At 36.3% G+C, this 26,880-nt stretch overlaps 1 protein-coding gene across 1 annotated transcript in view; it reads right to left on the bottom strand.

The window, feature by feature from the left end:
• Positions 1–26,880, bottom strand: part of Plcb1 (phospholipase C beta 1) — a 727,531-nt gene that overhangs the window by 218,473 nt on the left and 482,178 nt on the right. Inside the window, exons 6-10 of the mRNA XM_048811856.1 lie at positions 15,530–15,609; positions 13,691–13,744; positions 12,556–12,631; positions 6,047–6,147; positions 4,662–4,828 (exon numbers count right to left, since the gene is read on the bottom strand). Coding sequence (XP_048667813.1) covers positions 4,662–4,828; positions 6,047–6,147; positions 12,556–12,631; positions 13,691–13,744; positions 15,530–15,609 — 478 coding nt within the window. The remainder of the gene's footprint in view (positions 1–4,661; positions 4,829–6,046; positions 6,148–12,555; positions 12,632–13,690; positions 13,745–15,529; positions 15,610–26,880) is intronic.

Below are 26,880 nucleotides of genomic sequence, written 5' to 3'. Positions count from 1 at the left end.
TCAAACTCTTTCTTTGTGCAAACCAAATATGTGACTATTTGGCTCAGAATGCACAGAAGCAGTTGGATTATTTACAATCAATGTACACATCTCCCAAAACAGAAATTCTAGCATAGAAACATGGCCAACATGCTAACTAGAGCAGGCCCATCGTCTCTTCTGGATTTTCAATTCACACTTTGGTGTGCTGCACATTTGGTCTGTTAGCCTGTAGTCAGCTCTGACATTTAGGCTGTAGGTCAAATTAAACTTTTTAAAATTTTAGGCTCTCATTTGAAAATGATAGAAAATGAATATTAAAATTAAACACTAACATATATCAACTTTGTGTATTTAAAACCTGCTTTAAAATATATTTCTTGATATCATAGTATATATATATGCATGTGGGTATTCATACATCTATTTATGTTATACTACATATTTTATGTATGTGTTTTATGCCTCTCATTTTCTAACAGACAGTCAGCATGGAGTGTCTTTCTCAGAAAAATAAGACTAAGTTTGTGGATAAGCACTAAGATCACCACTGATTTAATGTTTGGGCACATTTGAGGAACTAGTCAAAATTAAGGCAGAAGAAAAACATTATAATAAAATATTAAATTTCTCTGCTTATTCCCTTATATGTTTATTGATCAAAAGGTATTCAGCACTTAACTGAAAATTTAAAACTTGGTTTCTTGAAGAACATGTTGGTATCAGATCTTATATAAGTCACCTGACTTCAAAGACTTGGTTTGCCTCTGTGCAAAATGTTAATGTGCTTTTTATTTAAAACTGTTTTTAGTTGTAGCTGGACACAATACCTTTATTTTATTTATTTATTTTTATGTGGTGCTGAGGATTGAACCCAGCGCCTCACATGTGCAAGGCGAGTGCTCTACCGCTGAGCCACAACCCAGCCCCTGTTAATGTGCTTTCTAAAGTCTCAAAATAAATGAAAGCTATTTCCTTGAAGATCCATACCACTCATTAAAGTCAAACAAAAGTTTATTAAGTTGTGCTTTGTTGAAGCCTACTTATAAAGGAGACATATAAAGGAGGTTCTGAAAAGATCTTAAAGTCAAACATCAAATGTTATAAGTGGAAAAACCAAATCAAAAATTGATTTTCATCTTCATACTTCAAACTTTACTTATTCAAGAATTGCAATCTAATCCAGTGATTTCCTAATTCCCTAAATAAATTTAAAAATTGTTATCTTTTGACTATGAAATAATAGTTAACACAATGAAACAATCTTCTGTAGTCTTCTTTGTTCATATAAAAACAGCCAAAGTGGCAAATAAAATCACGTGGTATGAAATAGCTCAAGTTCAACATAATTTTGTTACTTAAGGTTTTGGGTTAAGAAAGAAATACTGGGATTGAAAATAATTTTTTTTCTAGGTTGCTAATGGGAAACTTAGAAATAACAACTCCCTTGGCTCAGTGTTCATATAGAGTTGCCTGTCCTCAGATCTCTTCAGACAGCTTGTAAATCTTGAAGCTTCTGTTTCAAATTTTGTTGGTGTTTAATATATAAGTGTTCAAGAAATGTTTGTTGAGTGAATGATAGAATGCTATATCCTCTATTCCTAGGGAATTTCTAGTTCAAGCCTGTTGAAATGAGTCCAGCCTGAATGTTGTCTCTTCCATGACCATCCCCTCCAGGAAGATGTTGCTCTACCCTCCCTTTTGCTTCACTTCCTCTCATAGCCATGTCACAAAGTGATCTCTAGCCCTGCAGCCTCAGCATCACCTAATAACTTGTTAGAAACACAGAATCCTGAATCGGCATTTTAACAAGGTTGCAGGTGATTCATGTGCACATTAGAACTTGAAAGGTTACAGTTATTTACATTCATATCTTATTGTTTTTAAAAGAGTGCAAACCTAAAGCACCAGCTTTCTCTTTGCCTCTCTCTCAGTCCATTGCCTCTTACCTGTCACTAATGATTTCCTGAATGCCAAATTTATGAATGATGAATGAATAGAGGTTTGCTTGTAAGTTTTGAGTTTCAGGACCAGAACACCACAGATCGTGTGCTTCCTCCTGTGCTAATGTGCCCTGCGTTCAATGATGATAATCATAATTTATACCACCTAAGGAATGATTATTGATTGCTGAACTAAACATCAGCATACATCTTCTCACTTTATCCTTAAATAAGGCAGTTATCACAATTACACATCTTAGAGCCGAAGCAACCTTACTAAGGTCTTTTGTAAATTGACTAGTTGATACCTGGAGAGATGGATTTCTTTCACATGGACTGTGGAGGGGAAAGGATGACAGATCCAGCCAGAGCTGCTGAATTGTCTCTGTAGGTCTCTGGGGTGGTTGGCACTCTAACCAAATCCCAGGGATGAACTCCAGGGTCCCTGTCCTTCCCATGTGCTAGACAAGACTTTCAGTGGAGATGGCACAAAGAAAATTCCTCTGTTTAGGGACCTCCAGGGGATAATCTCAAGTCATAAACTGGGGCACAAATACTTTATATGTCAATTTCTAGATCACACCTACAAGTCTACATTAAGTAATGCATCATGAGCAGGTTGATCTTCTAGGTGGTGGGGAAATGAAAGGCTCAGACATCTTGTGTTCTCTTTAAAAAATAATAGGTGAAAATACCTGAGGAATATAAACCAATACACTACATCTCAACACCTCAAGGAAAGAGTTAACACTTATACATCCCACATGTGGGCCACACACTCTTCTTTCTAAATACCATGCAGACATTATTTAATGCAAAATCACAAGCCAATGGAGAACTCTTATCCTTTCAGTTCTGAAGATGAAGTAATTAAGACACAGAGAAATTAAATACCAAGACCAGGAGACCAGTGGATCTCAACTTTGAAACTGTGAGGGGCACCACAGTTCTTTGTTGCTTCTCTATATTGTGATTAAAGGTGTTACACGGCATTCATATCAGTGTCATATTAAGTCATAGGAAGAGAAATATATTTGTTTTAAAAATATACCTGAATTTTATGCACCTGTTCTGATTGTGAAATCCATACCTCATGCACTTATAAAAAGGCACTAAATAATCATACAAATGCTGGGAAACAGTCTTAATTTCCATTAGAGTCAACATTGATTCTTCTAGGATCATGGAGTCCTACAATAACCAGTCACAGATTTTCCCTTTGTACCTTCTAGTTCATCTAAGTTATCAGAAAATGACATATGGATGTGTCACATAGCAGCTGGGGCATGGACCATCAGCAGTGTGGTGTGAAAAGAGGCAAAATGGTACAGTTGATGCTTAGGAGGCCTCATTGATTTAAAAAACACTTTCTGTTTTCCCAAGTCATACTGGATTTGTTATAACATCGTGTTGGTCATTTTTGGAGAAGCTCAGACGTCATAAGGATAATGCCAAGCTATACAGGCAAAAGCTTATCCAGCAAGTTGCTCCCTGTGTAATGAGGAGGAGAAATAGAAGTGGTACTAGGGAAAGAGGCAGGTGTGGAGGGGCGGGCCTGGCCCTGCCAAGGCACACTGTTGGGTCAGTTGCTTCCTTTGACTGACCTCACCTCCATGGCCATGATAGAAACGAAGACAATAGAGCAAAGCATTCAACCAAGAACACAAACAAAAATGAAAAAAAAATGTTATCTAGAAATTCCCTTTTAACAACATGCAGAGAGAATATTTTATTTTATACTAAATACATGTATTTTATATTCAGAGGACCAATTGCAGAATAAGTACAATGAGCCAAAAAACTTTTTAATCTCTTTTTATGACTACCATTCTTATTTGTGACTTTTAAGCTTGGTAGAGCTATTTTTGTTATTTTATAAATTGCCCACATATTAGCATGTAATTTATTCCTTTTCAATAACTGGAACTTTGCTGTCCCTGCTTATGGAATAGGCAATTTGCAATAACATGTTATAACGTATTGATTTTCTAAGTGAAGCAACTTCAAGGCAGATGAGATTTAATCTTCATGGTGGAGAAACAACCAAAGATCTTGTTTGGGGAAAATGTTCCACATATAATTCAAAACTTCCAGCAATTAATTTTTTGTGATCATATTTTGCATATTTTGGCAACTGACTTCTCCTGAATTAAAAATGTAAATTTCTAAATGAACTCTATGCAACTTAGAGCTGCCTATTTTATATCAATTTTTTGGACTAATGATTAGTTTTTCTACTAACACTAATTTTTTAAATATAAAAGATCAGATTTCAGAATATTTTCCAAAGTGGGTGGAAAAATTTGTCAGATCATATAAATTGCAATAAAAGAGTTTAGTAGACTGAATATTCTTTTTGGTTTTGGAGATTTAGGCTACTTCACAGAACTTACTAGAAAGAGAACAGAAAGGGCAACTTTAAGTTATCGAATTTCCTATATGAGAAAAATGCACTCACTCACTGGATAAATCTGAAGCAAAACAAATAATGAGACATTATAAAAATATATATTACATGCATACATAAACCTAAAGTAAATCACACACCAAAGTTAAAAAATAAAAATCTACTTTGGCTTAAACAACCAGTGATTTCAGACAGAAAGACAAGGAGGTTTACAAATAGGGCAATTGACCTAAACAGTCTCTGAAGTCTTTGATGTCCCTAACTACCAGAGTGCCACCCATTCACAATGGGGAATAAGAGCTTCCCTGTGGTGTGGAACAAAGTGTACTGACCTTTCTTGGCAAGGCTGTTATTGGGCTCATACTTCTCAATCAGTACTTGCACTTGTTCTTGTTTCAGAGGTGGGTAAAGTATTTCATTTAGCCGGGGATCTCGCTGCTTCAGGTTGATAAAATCCATCATCTGATCAACAGTAAGGTATGGTTTGCTTTTGGCACCACTAAAAACAATTAAAACCAACAGTTTTAATATTTTCCCCATTAACTCTTATCTATGAATTTATCTACAGAGAAGCAAAACCATTCCATACTTGAAAAGCTATATAAATTCTTAGCTTGCCCCAAAAAACATACTGTGACTCCACCATAATTTCTGTATCCCTATGAGCTATAAATTGTCTTTTATAATCAACACCACTAAATCCTAATATACCTGAAAATTATCAAATCCCTAAAAAAATCCACATTAGGAAAACTCTGCATAGTTTGTGTACAAAGGCACTTTAAATTAAACAGAAGTATGGATTTTTAAATTTATGACACTAACACTATGATTTAGTCATCAAACTCTCAAATCCCATTTAATCATTTAAAGTTATATTTGTACCTCATTCGTTACTTTAAAAAATAAACAACCTACTTGGGTATGTTTTTCATTTCATTAAGTTAAGGTTTCATAAGTGTCTATAACTTTTCTAAATAATGTGATTTGAATTGCCCATTACAATTTAATCAACAACCCAATGACAAGTTCAGGGCTGTTGACATTCAATAAACATTTAACGGCAATAAATATCACAGAGACATCCAACATGCAATGTTATTTTCAGCAGAACTGTTTGCCTATCTTTCTCCTTACTTTTTTCACCAATTTTGGATTGATTTTTTTTTGTCATTATGTAGATTTTAGTGTGTCAAGAAGGGTAAACTGCAAATTTCCCACATATGCCTTGACATTTTGGTTTATGCATTTTTTTTCTTGAATTTTTTTTCAGTTTCTTTAAAAAAGATAGGCATATATTTGTAATTTGTAACATAAAAGCAAATAATATTCCAGCTGGGAGGGTTCTTGGTAATTCAAACTTCTTCTTTCACTGATATGGTTCAGATCAAATAAGTGGGTCTCAGTCACAGATCTTTCTGGTACAGGAGTCTGTCTCCAACTTAGCCAAGATACTTCCCTGTTCTATCTTTAAACCCCACAGAACCACATGAGATGCTAAACTAACAGGAATCATAAATCATAAATCACTCATTAAAAGCAGTGGCTCCACCTCAGGACCAAGAACATGGGATCATGCCCAACAGATCACTCAGGAGCATAGACATGGTGTAAGATTCTCTTCCACCTCCTTCTAGTGCTACTCAAAATCCCATCTAGACAGCCTGAGTATCAATGCAAGCTGGAAGAAAATGCACATTAAAATATGTCCTCTTACAATTCTGAAAAGATGTTATCAATTTCAGGTCGAGGGCAAAGATTATTCAGGAAAACTCTGTACACATCTGGAGTGAAGTCCTCTTGAGGTATAGAATCATTCTGAGAAATAGAACGACAGAGTCAGCATATGGTCCTCTCTCCTGTTTCTTCTTTCTGTCTCTCCCCTCCTTCTCTTCCTCCCTCCTTTCCTGTCTCCCTGTCTCCTTCCTTCTCTTTTCATTTCTTCTAGGAGGTCTGGTAAATAAATATCCAGAGCACATCCAGGAGGCCAAATGTAGAGCTCACTTGGACTCTGATTTGGGGTGTCAAAATCCTAATTTTCTGTTTTTTTTTTTTTTTTAGAGTTTAAGATTTTTCTTCTGCTAAAGAAATGTTGAGACAATTCCCTAAGTACATTTACTAAGATAAGTTAGACATAGGAAGGACAGATTCTGTTTAGCAGCACTTTTTTTTTTTTTTTTAGTTTTCTTCTTCATCTCCTTCGTCTTCCTTTTCTTTTTCCTCTTACTCTTCCTTTTCTCCTTCCTCTTCTTTTTTTTCTTCCCCTTCCCCCCTTTTCCTCCTTTCCCTCCTCCTCTTTCTTTTGGTTTGAATATGTTTCTTTAAATTTTGTTAAAATATACATAACAAATTTTACCATGTTAATCATTTTTTAAATGTGCAGAACAGCAGCATGAAGTATATGCACACTGTTATGATGTTTATCAGGTTTTTGAATGAATATTTTTTCAAGGTGATGTTACTACTAGATAAAGACATTGTCAAATGAAAACATAAATTTGTGTGTCTTTTTTTTTTTTATAACAACGTTCCCTCTCGTTTAAATAATGTGATAAGTTGTAAAATGGTTTTCCTAAGTAGGGCAGCACCAGCCATTATTTTTCACTGATTGCTCCTGTCTTATTGTCCTGGAAGCCAGTCACTGATATAAAAGGCTACCTCTGTGGCTTCTGTTTTCTGTTTATTTGGGCTGCCATGGAAACCGGAAGCATGTATTCAAGTCTTTGTTAACAGGAAGGACATTTTTCATGCAGTTTCCCTATTTCAGGTATATGTTTATATGATTATTTTTATTTTCAGGCTCTTAAACCAAAGAAAACACCCTTCCTCTTAATCATGTTCATGTTTTGAAATTTACTTTAAAAGAAATTTGTTTTTTAAATCCTGTCTGAATTATGGTCTGAAATTGTACACCGCTTGCTAATGTAAGAAAACTTAGCTTACCACTGGGTATCAGAGTAGCCCCATATTTATGGAATGAACAGTAGCCCCATATTTTTTTCCATTTATAGAGGAAAATGCATTTATGTTGCAAAATAGAATTTTGAGAAAACCAAGCAACACATCAATCATTTCACATAGAGGGATAAAGCATAGACAGATGCTTTATACCAGCAGGCTTAGGCTACTTGTACACAAACTTTGAAATCATGAACACAAGTCCTAGAACAATGGGAAATAAATTCTCATGGATTGCTTGATTGGTATTTTGCCATTCATAAAATGGAACAAGGACAACCTGGAAGCAGGTTCCCAAAATTTCGTCTGATTTACTAAAAAAAAAAAAAAAAAAAAAATCCCATTGACTAGAGGATGCCACCCTCTCTGATTTAGACACACATATATCTATATACAGAAATGGTCTGGACATGTCTACCCTACTCTTGGGTTGTTAGACAATGGGAAAAGAAAGATCTAAAATAAATTGAAAAAACAAAAACAAAAAACACCCAATGGTGCTGCCATCCAACTCAAGGGCATCTAACTTGATTGCATTTTATAAACCCCAAGTGCATTTCTGCATGTTCCCTTCTAAATAGAGTCCACTCTACCTCTGTGTAAACTCATCCAGCACAGATATAAATTCATTTTATCTAAGAATATCAATAATTGTATTCTTCTTACTATTTTCTTCTTCCTTCTTGGCTTAGTTGGAAGGCTCAGTTGGAAGGCTCTTTCTCTAGAAGGCCTTGTCTCCCCCTTGACTGACTTGGTCTGGTTTTTCTTTTCCCATTATAACTTGCTTCTCTTATTTTTCAACACTTAGTGCTCTGGGCTATATCATTCCCTCTTCCCTGCTAAACTGCTGAAGCGCACAAGTTAGGACCTGTGTGATGTCTGTCGGTTGCTCTAATTCTGGTGTGCAACACATAGTAGGTACACATTAAACACCTACTAAATAAATGGACATAATTTATGAGAATGGTGAGTTTTGGCAGTGAGAGCTTGCGTATGGTACTTCTTGTTGAGCATCAGATTTAATGAAAATCATTTTCGTAAGAGTCCAGACACAAAATTTCATAGAACAATATACTTTCCTAAAATCTAACCATTGTTTATTTACCAGCTGAGAAGTAGGATTTTCTATTAAATGGACAAATTAATGAGATAATATGAATAAATGTAATATTATTTTCACTGTTGAATTTTATCACATGAAAAAAAGATAAAATTCTCAATGTAGCTGATTTTCTTTATCTCACTTTTCTTTTGCTCAACTTCATGATTAAAAAGTATTAATTTATTGAAGCAGAATCAAATAAATAGTGTCCACATGTAGATTATTTTCTTGGTGGTCCTGTGGATTCCTTCCCAGTAAATTACAAATTCTACATATTTTCAATATTTTTGTTTTAAAACTATAAATCAAAAAGTTGAATTAGCCAGAGTCCATAGAATAATTACAAATAAATTACTCTTAATTTATTATGTACTGAGTACGTAATGTGATTTTAAAATGAAATTTTGATATCAGTGATTTTCAGTATCACAACTCAAAAGTAATTAAGTTTCTGATTTAGGAAGAAACGCAATGAACTACAGTTATACAGAGAAATTATTTTATAAGCTTTATTTACAGTATTACTCAGTAAAACATATCATAGTCTTGAAATCCCAAGGAATTTCCCTTTGTAATATATTTGTGTGTCCATCAACTACAATAAACTTTTTTTTCCACCCCCAGGATTGGGAATTGAACCTAGGGATGTTCTACCAATGAGCTATATCCCCAACCCCTTTTAAAATTTTATTTTGAGATGGGGTCTCACTAAGTTGCCCAGACTGGCCTTGAACTTATTATTCTACCCCAGACTCCTGAGTTGCTGGGATTACAGGCATGCACCACTATACCCAGCAAACTTTGCAACTTAAAATAAATACACAGGCTTTTTCATTATGTTCTTCATTAAAATGCACCCCCATAGGCCCATGTTATGGCAAGACTACAATACAATTCCAAATGTCACTGAGCTCTTTTCAAGTTAATAAGCCTAAAACCAAGGGAATTTGGTACAAATAAATTATTTTCAGTTCTCAGCTTGTGGGTAGAATGGTCATTTTCTGAAAATGGGAAGGTTTTCAGAGGTCTCACTGGAAAATAAGTTTAGATTATTAATAGAAGGACAGCTATTGCTTTGTCTCTCTTTTTCGGCACAGTACTACTTTTTAACAATTAGGGTGACGTGAGGCTAACAACTATAATCTCCAAAGGACTACCCACTAAAGGAATGTGTTATTCCAATGGATCATGTCAGCCAGGATACAAGTTCAAGTGCATTAATTATCCCTAACAATGTGTACAAAGATAATGTTTAAAAAATCTCGACAGGATATCCACTGTGTTTCTGGGTAATGTGTCTATTTACAGAACACAATTAAATCTAGTTTGAATGATGTCTGGCTATGAAATTGTTTCCCATTTATGCCAAACTAGCTAACCCTTTTATATAATCCTTTTATAGTGTGCAATGTTTAAAATATCCCTTGTTAATGTATCCAGAACCTTTTTGCTAATTAGTGGATTTTTCCCACATAAAAGTCACGTAGATATGAAATTACTGCAATGATTTAAAAATATAGCTTTGATGTGCAATAGACAGTTCACAGAAACATTAATTTCCTGGCTTTGAAACCATCTTCGGTTTAGATTTTTTAAAAGGCATTCTGATTCTACAAGTTCTCCAAGTAAATTATACTTAACTATGAAAAATAATCTTTCAAAACTACTATGGAGGTTGATTATATTTTTCAAATAACTTCAGTTTGTTTTCAGAGAATTGGCATTACATTTAATTTGCTAAAGATAATTTTTTTCCAATTTAAATGTAATTCCTGCTATTTGAATCTCATTTACCTCCTCAAATGTCTCTGGTTGATATTGGTCAGAAAGTTTGAACCTATAATAGACAGAGTGGATTGCAAAGACTCAATTTATGTTTATTGACTGAAATGTCAGAATCCAATTGTTTAGAAAATTGAAATTTACTGAGAATTGATTGATGGGTTTGATTTTTCTATTCAGCTTTTCTATTCCTTCTTTCCCTTAGCCAGATGTATAATACCAAGTTAAAATTTTTGATCCTTGTATTTCACAAGGCATTATCCAGGAAAGGTAAAACCAGAAGGGATAGGCTAACCATTCTTTGCATGTCTTTATAAAACCATCTTTCATACTTTATCTCTCTCTCTCTCTTTTTTTTCTGAACAAATGGTGTTTTCTGTTTCTCAAATCCAGAAATTTCTTCCCAGCCTCAGCACACACTGCTTTCTTTTTCTAAAGTGAGCTTCCCTTATTCTCCATAGCACCACTTCTTTCTTTCTCTTCCTTCCTTTCTTTCTTTCATAACACTTCTCTCAACTTATTTATTTTTCCTAGTGCTGGTTCGAACCCAGGGCCTTGTGCATGTGAGGCAAGCACTCTACCAACTGAGCCATATCCCCAGCCCCTGTTGATGTATTCCTTAACTAGTTCCCCAGATGATTTTATAGTCCTTGAAACCTTAAACTTCATTTCTGCTCACTACCACATTCTCAGTACCTGTGGATACACAGTAAAGTCTCTAGAAATATTTGTTGGGTCAATGAGAGGAGTTTCATTGCTATACCTTTCCTACGCTAAAGCATCTATCAGAAGAGCAATGGTAAGCAAACTCAATACTCTACTTTGCTTATCAAAGCAAAAGTAACTATGTTTTGTGGAGCCTTTGCACAACTCTGCCCTGTTCAGGCAGCAATGTTAGCCTTTTCTACCTGTAGAGGAGAAGTGGTGGTGGACAGTGTTTCCTGTAACCTACCAAAGTCGGTAATAAACTTCACTTTGAAAAAATATTCACAACAAAAGTCGGCCAATTAATTTAATAAAGAGAACTCAATAATGATTTTTCATAATTTAATCATAAGTTTAAGAGTGGCTTTAAGATTTCATTCAGTGCTTGCTAGTGTTTCAAGAGGCTCGGAGTTTCTATAAAGTCAGTGTTGTCCTTAAATAAGTGCTTTTTGTTGCTTAGATACTAGGATAAAAATAATTTAGAATAGAAGGGAAAGCACTGAATATAACATGAGAAAGAGTTTTGCAATAGACTGTTCACCTAGAAACAATGCTAACAACTTATTTGAGATTCACTTATGTAGAAATTAATTAAAATGAAAGCATATGACATTATTCTAGGTGGTTAATGTATATAGAGTGGTATGTACATATCAGGCATTTAATAAAAGCAAGTTACATCCTTTGTCCTCTCACCTTCTTTACCAACCAAGAGCAAAGTGAGTTATCTGCAAACTTTTGATCTGTGTCACTCTTGGTAAAAACGTTTTGAACACAGCCTTGCAGAGTACATACATTTATTCATAAACATGTACTACCATGCTAAATGTATCTCCAACTTATAAATCTTAAAATGAAGAATTTAAGAAGGATAAGGTGAAATTAGTATTTCAAATGTATTCCTAAACATAATACCTCACATTATCATTAGCTACTAGCTCAAGAGACATTAAGGAATGGTTTATTTTAAAGATAGGTTTTTTTTTTTTAAAGATAGACATTATAAATTGTCTTCTTGACAATGCTGACCCTTTCTTTTTGTTATTTATTTATTTTCTGTATTATTACATGATTAGATTACTACACATACACAAACACAGACAGACACACACAAATATGTATCTGTGTGTGGTATTGAGGATTAAACCCAGCAACACTCTACCACCAAGCTGTATCTCCAGCCCTTTTTTATTTTATATTTTTATTTTGGGAAAAAGTCTTGCTAAATTGTCCAGGATGGCCTTGAACTTGTATTCCTCTAGCCTCTGCCTTTCTAGTCACTGGGATAAATAGGAATGTGCCACTACACCCAGAATACATTAATGATTTTTTTATCTACAAAATGCAAGTATCTGTCTAAGGTTTTCATTTTTCTTTCTTCCTTCTCCTCCCCACCTCTTCTTCCTCATTATTCACCACTGGAAATTTAACCCAGGACCCCAGGACAAGCACTCCACCACTGAACTATGTCCCCAGCCCCACAGGAGTCATTCTAGATTGACATATTGGAGTTATGGGAATGAAGAATACAATAGTGGTCTCATACACTGCAAATATAAATAAGTTATGGGTTTTAGACTTTATAAAAATATGTCCAGGTAGTGTTGGGACAATGTGTATTGAGTATAAATCATTAAGAACTATTTTTCTGTGCTATCACCATGAGGCAACACACTCACCCTTGAAGATGGAAGACTACAAGCCTCTAATGCAGTTTCAACTCGTTTCCGGTCTGCTGAAAACAAGCGATATATGCTGTGGAGTGAAAACACATGAATGAGAGATGTTTAAAAGTCCCTGGGATCACAGACCTACAGATGGTGCCCACTCAATATATCCCATTGTATCAAACCTATTCATTATTCACCTTTAAAGAATGAAAGGATAGCTAGTCTTCCATACATCTGCATCTGTGTTCAGAAAGATCTTTGTGTGTGCTTTTAAAAAATCATAGTGTCTAACACAGTGTCAATGTTCTGAGATAATACTGATGATCCAATTAAAAAACTAGTGCATCAAATAGCATCTTATATTAAATATTAAAATAAACTTAGCAAACTTGTCACCTCGTTGCTACCCATGGCCCTAAGTGTGTATGTTGTTTTATTAAGACATTTTTTTTTCAAAATTTTTCATGAACAGAATCTCACTGATAGCTTATAAGTCAAGTGAAAGACTTTTGACTAATATGATCTAAAGATGTACTTTCTTAGGTCACTAATTTCATTTTTAAAAAACCAGAAAGTAAGTGCTGAACAATTTACTATAATAATTTGGATTATGGGTTCTATTGAAACATTAAAAAATCCTCTTCCTGGAGGTTACCCATCCCATAAGGTACATGACGCAGGTAAATTCTCAGTACCCTAGACTGATTTGCAGATAGTTTTCTACTTCTTCTTGCCCTGCTTTGTTATTTAAGTTCCTTGCCCATCTCCTGAGTTTGCAAGTCCTGCTTTAAGGTAGAGCCACCTTGGCAGAGAGAGGTACCGAGGTCACCCAATTTGTACTCCCAGAATAGATCTGAGTATCAGATGTTTCTTTGGGTTTAGCAATGAGGTCCCCTTCCTTCTCACTCCCTCCCCATCCCACTTCGGTGTTTTTAAAAAGGGACGCCAGAGGAAAAGTGTACCCCAGGGAAATGCTATGGAGAAATCAGCTGCTCTGATATGAGGCACACACGCAAGAGGACAGAGTTATCATGCACTGCCAAGCTCCCACTTAGGCTGATGAAGAAACAAAGCAGAGCCATGGCACAGATTCAAATCTTTGAGAAAAAGAAAACGAACAATGGGAAACACTCAGGAGACTTACTTTTTAAGAGGAATGCGCCCTTCTGGAGTGACTTGTAGCTTGAGTTTAGTATAGCTATTGACAAAGCAGAAAAATAAGTTTTCAATTTTTTAAATGAAAATATTATTGAAGGATAAAACCCAAAGAAAAGAACCTGTGCCAATGTGCAGTTTGTTGAAATTCACACAATGCTTAAGTCTCCAAATTAACATCCAGATTGAGAAGTAGAATACTGTTACTTTAGTGGATCCTAAAAGCCCCTTTCACACCTCCTTCCAAAAGGAACTATTCAAAAATGAATTGTGATCCTGCTGTTAAACAACATAGATCATTGGTGCCTGTTTTGTACCTTACAAAAATGGAATCGTATTTTTTTGTGTCTGGCTTCTTTCACTCAGTGTTGTATTTTTGAGATCCAACCAACTTTTGCTTATAGTTGTAGATTATTCATTCTCATTTTTGTACTGAATCCCACTATATGAATATAATGACTGTGTTTATCTCTTCAACTGCTAGGGACACATAGGTAGAGAGAGAGCAACAGAACTCTCGACCATTGCTATGGACATGTAAAAGGGAAATGCTACTTTAGAAAACTGTACTCACCTACACTAGGTATATATGCCACAGAAATGTTAATATGCTCACTAAGAGACATACTCTAGAATGTTCAAAGCAGCTACATAAGGAAACACTTAAGTAGAAAAGATATTTGTAACAGATAACAGCTAAAAAATGCTTTTTCAAGTAGAGCATCTTAATTCATACTTAATTCATACTAACACTTCTACTAACACTTCTGGAAGAATAGATGTTCTACAATGTTTGTTGGATGAAAAGATGGGACAAAGACCGGAGCAAAAGAAAGGGGCAGAAAGGAAGGGAGGAGGTGGAGCCATGTAAAAAGGATGTTTAAGGGAACAAATTCAGGAGGGGAGATGATCCCATGGAAAACCACTTATACAAGACCTGTGGGGTGCTGACTAAAAGTAAAAGGAATCCTCAGAAGAGCAAAACGGAAATGTGGCTGGAATAGGAGGCCTGAAATAGTAGGTATGTCTTGCATAACAAGAGAGAAGAGACAAAGCTATTCAGTAAAACCCAGGACCACCTCTTAAGGGTTCTGTTTGTGGTTTGCATTTAGAGGTTTCCCAACCTCCTGAATGGCCACAAAGGAACACAACCAGGAATCCCTCACTGCCCATCTGGCATGTGTCATTACTTTCCTTGGTCAGACAATTTTTTTTTTTTTTTAGAAAAGCTGTTGCAATTCCAGACTGATGTACTAATCTGCTTAATTTTTCTCTCCTTCTCTTTTTTCCTTCTATCCTTTCCTCTACATCTTTTCTTTTCCTCTTTTCTCACTAATAATTATTGTGATTGTCTACAAGGGCCATCGATTTATTGATTTAAGTAGGCATGATGATTACTGTAGCAGCCATCAGAGGACTATGGCTCTAGAGAAACTAGGAACATATGCTGTTCATTCTCTTCCTTGGATTAATAATAGAGGTCACAGGCAGATGCAGAGCAGAGGCTCTCTGAAATTAATAACTTCTAGTTCTGAGCACAGCTGCCAGGATTTGGAAGTATCTCCTTACTGTGTGTCAAAGGCATTGACATTCAGGCAAGCTCAGCCCAGGCGTAATGCGGATGTGCAACTCGGAGGAAAGAGTGATCTTTCTTGGAAGTCTTCCAATTCTGAACAGTGGAGGTATCAGTTCTCTAACAAATCCCAAAGGGAAATTTTTGTTTATCAATGTGAGAAGCCAGTGCAGCATAAACAAAAGACTCACAAAGGAGAAAGGAAACTGACTCAGAAGAAGCAACACCCTTAGCAATAAAATTAGAGTGACTTACGCTTTTTCCAGAAATGCGTCCCTGGACATGTTTTGGGCCAACAGGTTTGTTGCCAGACTGAAAACCTCATTTGTCCATTCCTGAAAAATGTAAATCACACTTGCATTAGCTTAAATACTGCACAGTTATAAGACATGACTTTAGCTCAGCTTCCAGGAAGATACATTAATTCAATTTGTATGCCCAAGGATGCCCCCGCCCCTGACCTTTTCTGCCTCTGGTAAAAAAAAAAAAAAAAAAANAACTTTTTCTTCTATCAGACGCAATAAAAAAAAAAAAAAAAAAAAAAGAGCTGGAGATGTGGCTCAGTGGTTAAGCATCCTTGGGTTCAATCCCTGATAGACAAGTTGTACATCTCTGATGTGAAAATCTAAAATCTAAACTTCTAAACAACTCCATGACACCACAATTGGAAAAGATCACCTGACCTCATGTTCCAGGTTGCAGTCAAGATGCAGATGCACTAAAAATATTGAATAAAATGACCCTCAGACTACGAAATGCATAAGAAACAAATAAAATTTGTGTTTAGACATGGATCCCATCCCCAAGATTTCTCATTGTCTATATGAAACTATCCCAAAATTGATAGAAATCATAAATGAGGAGCACTTCTGGTCCCACAAATTTTGGACAAAGGATTCTTAACCTGTATTAACCATGTAATCAATACAAAACTTCTTAACAAAATACATTCTTTTCATATGTAAAGCCTTTGTAATGATTTTGTGCTTTAAACTATGCCATTTCTATTTGTACTGGCACCATTTCCAACACTCAAAATTCCACAGTGGCCGTGGATGCCACACTAATCACAAGAGCTGGGTCTTCTAGGTCCTTAGAACTTTCTGTGGGTCCTTAATAAAGCCAGCTAAGAAGAGCATCTCATTGTCTTCGCTGCACCACCACAGTTAGCTCATTCAGAGTAAAGCATAATTTATTTTCATAACATTCTCCGATTGTGACCTCCCACATGTAAAAATCCTAGAGTCCAATGGCTTCCTGTAAGTGTTACACAAGACCCAGGTTGAATCACAGAATCAGAGATTATCACAGCGGCCAAAAAAAAACTTTAGAAACAACCCAAACTCTTGGCTGGATGCTGATCTTAGGCTAAATGGCACTTAGCTAAAATAGCATGTGTCTTAGTTTGAGTTCCCTAGAAACAGAACCTGAGATAAGGATTTATGCAGACTGAGTTTATTGCAGTGTTTTCTGCCAGCATTCACAGAGAAGTGAGCAGGACAGTGGGTGCAGGAGGCAGAGGGTAAAACATCGTGCAGTCTCATGGAGGGACATCTTGGCTTAATTTCTCCACATGTAGACCACACCTCAAAGTTAAGTTTTCTGATCAGGGAGAAGGAAGCTGAAGATTAGAAATTCCTGTGCCTGTTCATTTTAGTTAGAAAGTGCTTGAAGGTGATGATATATTTCTAGGTACTTTCTTTCTCTTCTCCTCCCAATCAAACAAAGTGAATTCTAGCATCCAAAGGGAGGAGCCAATAGACACAGGTATGAGCTCCTGGGAATGAAAACCCACTGAGGTGTTGTGTGTGTGTGAAAATGACAAAGGAATTGGAGGGAATGTTGGCAGAGCACTTCTAGAGTGTATTGAAGCATACTAATTTGTGTTTTGGGATTCTTGAGTACTCAAAGTAGCCACCTTGTGCAATAGGGGAAATGCATCCAAGCCTGGGAAAATTGGTTCACATACATTCTAGAGAAGCTTTTCTCAACTTTTCAAGTGCACATGCATCACTAGTCTTGTTGAAATGCAGATGCTGATTTAGTGGGTCCACAGAGGGGACACAGATTCTGCATTTCTTAGAAGGTCCCAGGTGAGATCTATGCTGGACCATGACACGAGTAGCAATATTTTAGGGTGCACTGGCAGCGTTGACTAAAAACGTGTTAGAAATGTAGGATTTGAAGCTCCACACCACATCTGCTGACTCAAAATTTGCACTTTCTTCAGTAAATCTTCATGTTTTTTATGCATACTAAATAAAGTTTGAGTATTGTGCTGGGCCACAGACAGCACTTTAAGCAGCAAGGTATTCCAGGTTCTGATTTAGGAAGCATTATTCTAGTCTTTGTTTAATCCCTTCTCCAGCAAATAAAGAAATTATTTTGACTATTAGTTTTTGCATAAGCAAATAGCTCTTTCAGCTGTATTAAGAACTACATGGCTAAAGAGATATGGCCAGAGCAGCTTAAAGCAATCTTGGCTTTTCATAAGATTATGAAATATGCTTTGTTGCAGGAAAGACAGAGCCTACAGAGGCAGTTTTTTTCATAAACCCAGTGCTGAGCCTTAGTATGGCACTGGAATGGTAGCTTTTTATTTAATTGAGAGGATTTGATTTTTGCTTGTCCACTTTCAGAAACCAAGTCCTGACTGTCACTTACCTTGTTATAGCTCCTGCTATTTAAACCCTGAAGCTTCTTAAGAGACATTTTCTGTTCTTTGATCAACAGAGACCCTAACTAGAGGACATGGCTCTAGACATCAACTTTCATGGACTTAGCTGGGACTTAAATGTTCATGTTTGTTATTACGTCTTCAAGATTCCCTCCTCTCTTCCTCCCTCCCTCCCTTCCTTATTTCATACCAGGGATTGAACCCAGTGGTGCTTAACCACTGGGTCACATTCCAAGGCATTTTTATTTTTTTATTTTGAGACAGGGTCTGGCTAAGTTGCTTAGGCCTGGCTAAGTTGCCGAGGCTAGCTTTGAACTTGTGATCTTCCTGCCTCAGCCTTCTGAGTCACTGAGATTACAGGTATGTGCCACTGCACCTGGCTTATTTCTGCAACTTTTTCTCCCCACAAGGTGCTCTTGTTATTACTTCCAGTCTTGACACCATCAGAGATACTGAGTTTCCCTAACATGTCACAAAGCAACATACTTTTAAATTTCTAAAGCTACTTAAGCTCTGGCATTTGTGGAACATGTGTTTGCTTAATGCTACTAGCAAATGTTTCATGATTATCAATTATTCTTTTTTTTTAATTATTCTTATAGCTATTGTTTGAATGTTTACTATATTCTGAGAGAGGTTCTTTGCATTCAATAACTTCACTGACTCTCACATATTTTTGTTGGAGATAGTTAACCTACTTATTTTATAGAGGAGGCTTCAAATTTCAAAACACTTAAAGCTTACTGATGTTCTCATAACTAATAAAAGTCACAGTTTGGGATTAGATGACTGCTTTCTTGGGCTGCCAAACCTGAAGTCCTAAATACCTTGCTTGTCATCACCTTGGTCTAGAAAATGTGAGTATAACTGATATATACAATTAAATAAGATGGATCAGATAAGTAAATCTACTTAACTATGTTCTATTTCCAACACCAATTTAGCATTTTCTATGGGTCAGGTCTATTTTGCAAATAATTAACTTATTTATTCCTCACAAACTGCCCTATGAGATAGACTGTATTATTTCCATCCCATTTTACAGTTGAGAAAGTTGAAGCACAGAGACATTCAATAAATGTTATAAAGTCACACAGCAAGTTTTAGGTGTAACTGAGATTTGAACTTGGGTTTTCTTCTTGAGTTGGAACACTTTACAACTCCTTTATAATAAGGAAGTAAACAAAGTAGAGCAGAAATGAAGTATGCTAAAATAAAGAGGTGTGAGCTCAGGTTGAAAATACAGGTCTAGTCCTGGAGTTCTGGTAGAATAGGCCACCAATTCCACTCAAAGTTGCTTTAGCCAATTGAAAGAGTAACAACCATTCATAATATTTGCCCTTGATCCAAATACCAGTCATGTCATAGTTCAATATCCTCTCCAGTTCTAAGAATAGAAGTTTCTCCCTTTGATAATTCAACTTATGACTGATAGAGGTCTACAGACAAGGACAGTGTCTTCTGGAAGAAATATCAGAAGACACTGAAGAAATATCAGAAGTAACCATGAAGAATTCTTAAAATACCTATATTTTCATCAGTCCTGGGTGCCCTCACTTGCTCACCAAAGTGGTAAGGAGGACACTCTGCATCTGTCTTGCCAGTGTAGGCTAGCTTTATTTCCTGCCTTTTCGAACACATTTCCTATATCTGACATTCAGAAAAATCCTTGAAAATCTAATGGGTGCACCGTGGGATCCTGCATTATCTTAATTGACATTTCAATTTACAAACACACCTGAGCATGCTTTTGTAATTTGAGGGTTGTTCTACTTTTTTTCTTTGCTATGAATTTCCTGTTTATAATCTTAACCCATTTTTCCTTTCATTGTCTTTAAAAGTGGGTAGGGCTTTTGTTTGGTTGAGGTTTGAGCTCAGACACAGGCCAGTTTCAGTACCAGTTCTGTTGGTGGAAGCTAATTACCATTACAGTGGCTGCATGTTGTCAATGGTCCTGAGGCATCGCGGTTCACAAGGTACTCAGGCCATAGCTGTGACCTGACCCTAACCAGCTGGAGTCACAAAAATGAGCAGCATGTATTCTCTACTTTCAAAAACATATATTCATTCAAAGAGATCTCTGTGGAAATGAAACGATTCTAAAGGGAATCTGCATTTTCTATGTCTATGTCTGTATATAGATAGATATAATTGGGCATCAGTGGTCACTGTCGTAAAGGAATGACAGATGGTAATGAACTAAAAGCAGGCATTTCCAAAAAGCCTGATTTGGAAGCCTCTATTTACTGTACTTATATTTTTAAAAAGAGTTTATTTATTTATTTTGAAAAGAAGTTTTAGGTTCACAGTGAAGTTAAGTGAAAGGTAAAGATTTCCCATATATTCCCTGTCCCTACACAAGTATAGCCTCCCCCATGATCAATATCCCCCATCAGAGTGGTACATTTAATTTAATGATCCTACATTGATACCTCTTTATTACTGAGAATCCACAATTTACGTTGAGTTCATTTTATATATATATTCTGAGTTCAGACAAATATATAATGATACATATTGACAATTATTATATCATGCAGTATAGTTTCATTGTCTTAAGAATCCTCTGTGTTCCATCCATTTAATTTATAAAAGCTTTATGGAATATGTAAAATTTAAAATAAAAAGGGTTTTTTTAAACAATTATTTTTACTTATGTACTTTCTGTGGTAGTGGGAATCAAACCCACAACCTCATATATGATAGGCAAGCCTGCTGACACTGAGCTGTATCATCACCTTAAAATAAGGTATTCATATTTGTGATACATACAAAGATTTTACCTATTTTTAATGTTTTGTATTTATATTCTATTTATTGGAAAAATCCTACTGCTGCAATCACCTGTGCTTACAAGTGGGCTGGGAAGTAGTCTGGGATTTGAGAAAGTTGGACTGTTGTGTGGGTCATTCAGAATTGCCCTGCCTGGCTGAGCTCATTCCTCTCACTTACAGGCACACATCAGAATTCATCCTGCTGAGCATTTGTCTTAATGACACACTGAAGAATCTTTTCATGGTGAAATATGGTATACAAGTTGCAAAATCTTTTGTTAAAATCAGAGAGACCATCTGAGAAGTTACTGCATGTATGATACTATATACAACACTTGACATTTTGGTAAAATTTCTGGCACGGTTTCTCTGTATTAGGTAGCAGTGAAAATCTTAAGATTCTATCGTCAAATTGTTCTCATTCTCATCTCCTACTCAAAGAAAAATGGTTGTAAACTATACATAACTACAAACAAACAAAATCAATAAAAACCTCAAGCAAGTAGCACATGAGGACTCAATACCATCACTACCATCACTACGGGGACACTAGCATGTCACATTATTCAAATGATGAAATATCAAGGGAAAGTGAGTAGTCGTTTTCAGAACATTGATTCAAAACCTTTAGGCTACAGTTGACAAAAGAACAACTCAAAAAATATGGGAAATAGGAGATTCTATCGTCAAATTGTTCTCATTCTCATCTTTTAAAGGGGAGTGGGCTACTTAATGTAGTTGAAGGAGATATTGGAGAAATTGCAACAGAACAATGTATTAATAATAAAGATGAACAGGAATCCGGAGGCTCTCTTCCAAGAGGACATGATTCTTTTCCCTACTGCTGAGGTCTTCTCCATGGCCACCAGCTGTGCAGCGAGTTTTCACAAATAGTGTCTCCTGCCACCAGAGACTGGTTAATTTCTTCCCTTCTGGTCTAAAAAGTCCTGGGAGTGATCTGATGAATCTACTTCTAGGAATCCCTTCAGGCTAGCACCCGTCAGTGTCTATGAGAAACAAATCATTGGAACTGGGGGGAAAGCAGTGAGCAGAAGGATGGAAGGGTGCAGAAAGCACCACATATGCCCTTTATAATCGAGTTCTGTGAGAAAGGGCAAAGGAAAGGACTGTCGTCCCATAACGTGTGTGGGACCTCTTCGCGCTGTCTTATTCTTTTTATGAAGTAGGCAATAAATCAAACTCTGAGTTGACTGCATGTTTTATAATTTTTGTCTTTTGAAATTAATCAAGGTGTCTGTCTTAAAAGTAAGTCATATTCACTGTGCTTGGCTACAGGGTTGGTGGTGCTGGCTTTGCATGTTTTCTATTGTAATGTGCACGATGCTGGAGCAGGTTATAAGAACTAGCAGTGCTGGTTGGAACAAGAGACTAAGGGTCTTCCAATGAATACAGCATGGAAGCTTTAGTGTGATGGCTTAGGACATCCGTGTTGGCTACAAGGCCATGCATTGCGCTTTATTTCATGTTTTGAGCTAGGATCTGAACAATTGTCGTCAAAGTCTTTCCCCAGAGAAGTGAAGCAGTACTGTGCTAAATGGGACTTGATATTCTAAGGAAACATTCACCTATCTGAAAGTGCAGTATGGGGGACATATGTGTATAAGGATCTACATTTTGGGCTGCTTTTGAGAGGTGCCAGGTCTAATACGTCTCTAGTCCTCTTAAAGTTTATTTCTCAGCCAAATTGGAAAAAGTATAATGCAGTGAAATCAAATTAAAATTAACTTTGAGAACTAAAAATTAAAGCCCCTTGCTATGGCTTGGATATGGCTTGATTCCTCTGAAACTCACTGAGATTTAATTGCTATTCTGATCATGTTGGGAGAGGGAGCCCCAATGGGGTGATAGGGTCATTAGGAAGGATTCATGCTGCTCTTGGGACACTGGGTTAATTCTTGTGGTATCCAGGCAGTTTTTGTTCTCCTGGGACTGAATTAGTAAACTATGAGAGGGAGTTGTTACAAAGAGAAGACACCTTCATGTTTTGTCTTTTCTGCATGTCCCTGCTTTTGCCCTGAAATTTCTGCAATTTTATGTTACAGCACAAGGTCCTTGCCAGATGTGAATGCCTAATCTTGGACTTCCAGTCTCTGGAAAATCTTAAGCTACATAAACTTCTTTCCTCTATAAATTACCCAGTCTCAGCTATTTTGTTATGGCAACAGAAAATGGACTAAGGCACCCTTCAGAAGAACAATATTTTCAGCCAAGTAAAAGGAAAAGATGTTTGTTTTGATTGAAGTTTTCACAATGAGAGGTTTGTAGTTTTTTTTATTGTGGTCTTCAAGTATATTTGTAGCCTCAGCTGGGGAGCCCTACTCCTCTTCCTCCAGTTAGTTCCCTGAGTCATTGCTCATTTGTGCAACTAGGAAAATGTTAATTATCGTTCACATGTTGAAACCCCACAGCTTCATTATTATGGCTTTCATGTCAATCTGTTATATTCTTGGAATGGCAGCCTCCAACAGCCTCATGTCACTTTCATAAAAATACTTACTATAATGCCTTCTAGTCTTAGAAGTCTCAATGTTAATTATTACTTTGTATCTGCCTCAGTGTTGCGTACTACACACAATAAATGCATGTAAGCACTGTAATTATAATTGATATGACTGCTTATTTTTTTGAAAAGTAATTTTGAGGAGATCAAATTTAAAAAAGTAATTTTGAGGAGATCAAATTTAAAAAAGAAAAAAAATTAAAGGAAAAAAACAAGCAACTTCTTTAGTAAGATATGTTTCAGGCAGAAAAAAAAAAGAGAGAGAAAGCAATCACCGTTTCTTGGGAGTTAAGTTGTGCTGCTTATTTGCTAAATGAAATCTGGTCTAGGAAATTAAAACCGCATTCCTAGAAAATTGATTAGTGAACTACGCACAGGTAGCTCTTCATTAACCTATAATGACGGAATTCTGCTAAAATATAATTTTCTCATTTGGAAATCAATTTGTTTTAAATTACCTTAATTGCACATCCCAACTTTATTTTAAACCTTTTTGCCAAAGCTAGATTCTTCTCTTTCAAGTGAACAGGCATTTGGCTCTGCGTAGGAACCTTGATCATGTTAGGCCCTTCTCTACCATGAGCACTATTCTTGGCCTTTGATCTTGATTGCTTCACTTTGGGCCACTGCTCACTGCCAGCTGAGGTCATGGAACAGTGGATCTTAAACACAATTTCTTTCTTGTCTTTTAATTTATAATTAAAACACGCAGATCAGATTATTAATGGTCCTTCCTGACTCATATTGTTGGTTTTTCTTCTAGATTATTTAAAAATATGCTTTACTGACTCTCACAACAGCACTCGACCACTTTCTAGATGGGAACCACTACTAAGCACTGTCTAATCACCACTTTCTCCTTCTAAAACAGAAACACAACTGTATCCAGGTAGATCCCCAATATGTTCAACTGAAAAGTGCCTTTTCCAACTTCCTCAGCTTTAGGTGGCCATGTGCCAGAAGGCCTATCACACATAAGCAGAAGTTGGTGGTGGGGTCTGGGAAAATGTGGCTTTTTGATATAGGTGCTTCTCTCTCTTTACTTTGGGGAAAACATATAGGATGGCTGGGGCTGCAGGGCCATCTTAGCCCATGAGGAAGAGTCCCTGAGAATCACAGTCCTCAGTTTTATAATCCTTGAGCCATTGAATCAGCACCAGAAACTACTTACCCTCAGACTTCCTGCGACATGAGGAAAACAATAGCAACTGACCAAAACCCCCCAAATCAAACAACATACAAATGAATGATTCTTAATTTTCTAAGCTACTCTTGGATTTGGTTTTTTGTTACTCAAGGCCAAATGTTACTTGACTGGCAGAATATCTCAAACAGGTTTCTTTTTAACCTGTCTGATATTCACTTATCTTTAACATTGGTAATAATAGGACTTACTTCACAGATTTGTCATAAGAATTGAGATAACGCATGTAGACCCATGGCAGGTGAAATGAATGTTTACTAAGTGGTAGTAATCCAAAAAATTTTATTTAATCAAAGAAAGACATTTGATGGAGTTATAATGAAAAGCCACGATTGCTTCTGTACCCTAGTTCTGTTTCTTGATATTAAATTTTAGCATTTCTATTCTTAAGTTTCTGCGGTTATTTCCATATTTCTAAATACACACGCCATTCTTTTTCTTGATTGACTGATTTTTGAGTTTCACTATTGACATTCTGCTCTGATTGATGAGGGTTTCAATCTCTCACACCATCTCCCTTTTCTCCTTCTCCTGCCATCACTAGCAACTCCATGATTGCCAGTGCTCTCTCCCCACTGGTCACCTCTGCAAACACAAGGAACATACTTAAATCATTTCTTGCTCTACCAATTACAGACAGTTCACTTGGCTCTTCTGTTTGTGAGAGGAGGACATTTTCCTGGGAATCCTGATCTCTAATTCTTGGTAGCATAAATATATTTTTAAACTATCAAGTTTTTTTTTTTTTAATCTTGAACACTATCCAAAATTGACTTAACTGTTTGCATAAAAATTGATTTTGAAAGTTTAAAAGCAAAACAATAAAATCTAAATGCAATTGTAATTTTATATGGGGACATCTACTATATTAAGATCATCTTATTTACTACAGTTCCAGTTCCAGGAACCATATAATTTTTAAAAGGAATCATTGATAATAGGTGAATATGGATGTTTCTGGCTGCTTCTCCAATTGCTGAAAATCCTGCATGAGTTAGCAAGGTTTGCATTTGAATAATACATTTAATGTACATTTATTCCTCACTTTACCTTCTCTGGGGGAGTAGAAACTTCAGCCTTTTTTCATTTATCCATCATCTTCCAGTATCCCACTCACATTGCCTGAACCTATTTGATTCTTACACTTGTTATTTAATTTCAAGATACATGCCTTTCTTTAATTCGCAGGTATTTTCTTGTATTATGTCTTTTTTTTAAGAGAGAGAGAATAGAGAGAGAACTTTTTAATATTTATTTTTCAGTTTTCGGTGGACACAACATCTTTATTTTATTTTTATGTGGTGCTGAGGATCGAACCCAGCACCCCGCGCACGCCAGGCAAGCACGTTACTGCTTCAGCCACATCCCCAGTCCCTTGTATTATGTCTTTATTACTTTATTACCTTCTCTGTTTTCTATTGTACTCTCTAGATTGACTATGTCTTTATCTCATATTTTTTCTCTCTCACTGTTATCATATTTTCTCTTACTTTTGGTTTGTTTGTTGTGTTTGTTGTTATTTGGTTCCACATTCTGGGAGACTTCCCTCATCTCCTTTAAAAAAAAAAGTTCTGTAGAATTTAAATTTTTATTCTATTACCTTATTTTTGATTTCTCATAAAACATTTTTGCTCTTTTTAACCTTTTTACTTTTTTAATAACATCTCGCTCTAATTTTTATTGCCAATTACTTCTGAAGATGCTTTCCACTGCAGGCAGGGGGAAATCACTTGGTACTGGAATTTCCTGGTGTCTTATTTTGTGGTTCATCTGGCTTCTCTTTTCATCCAATAGTGTAGCCTTCCTTAAATAAAGCTTGTAGATTTTTTTATTGGTTCACATTTTAATGAGGGCAATAGAAGGGCTGACTGAGAGGGGCTGGGGATATAGTTCATTTGACAGGGTGCTTGCCTTGCATGCACAAGGCCCTGCGATCTATCCCCAGCACCAAAAAAAAAAAAAAAAAAGGCTGCCTGGGAGCTTTGAGTATATGAGTGGGATTAATCTGCTTGTAGTCTTGACCTTTAGGTGAGTACATAGGTGGCATCCAGTGCTTAGAACTAGAGGGGCTTTACTTTGGATCTGTAACTCCTATGTCAGCCCCCATAATTCTTTTCAAATGGTTTGTTCAATTTCCTAAAATATAAATCCTCAGATTTTTGTTCCAGGACATAAATGGTTTTAAATTACTCTGCAAAAGGAGAAGAAGGAGCGAGCTGACTGTTTTGTCTGCATTCCTTCAGGTTATTCTGTCTGTATTCCTTTAGTTATTTACCCTTGCTTTTGGTTTTTGTGTATGTATGTGTGTGTGTGTGTGTGTGTGTGTGTGTGTGCACGTTTTTATGCATGAGGGATTGAACCAAGGACATGCTCACGGTAGACGCATACTTTACTATTCTGCTCCACCCCAGCCCCCAAGGCTCTACTTTT

Source organism: Marmota marmota, unplaced genomic scaffold, assembly GCF_001458135.2.
Source record: "Marmota marmota marmota unplaced genomic scaffold, marMar, whole genome shotgun sequence".
NCBI lineage: Eukaryota > Metazoa > Chordata > Mammalia > Rodentia > Sciuridae > Marmota > Marmota marmota.
This window is presented reverse-complemented; position numbering and strand designations above follow the sequence as displayed.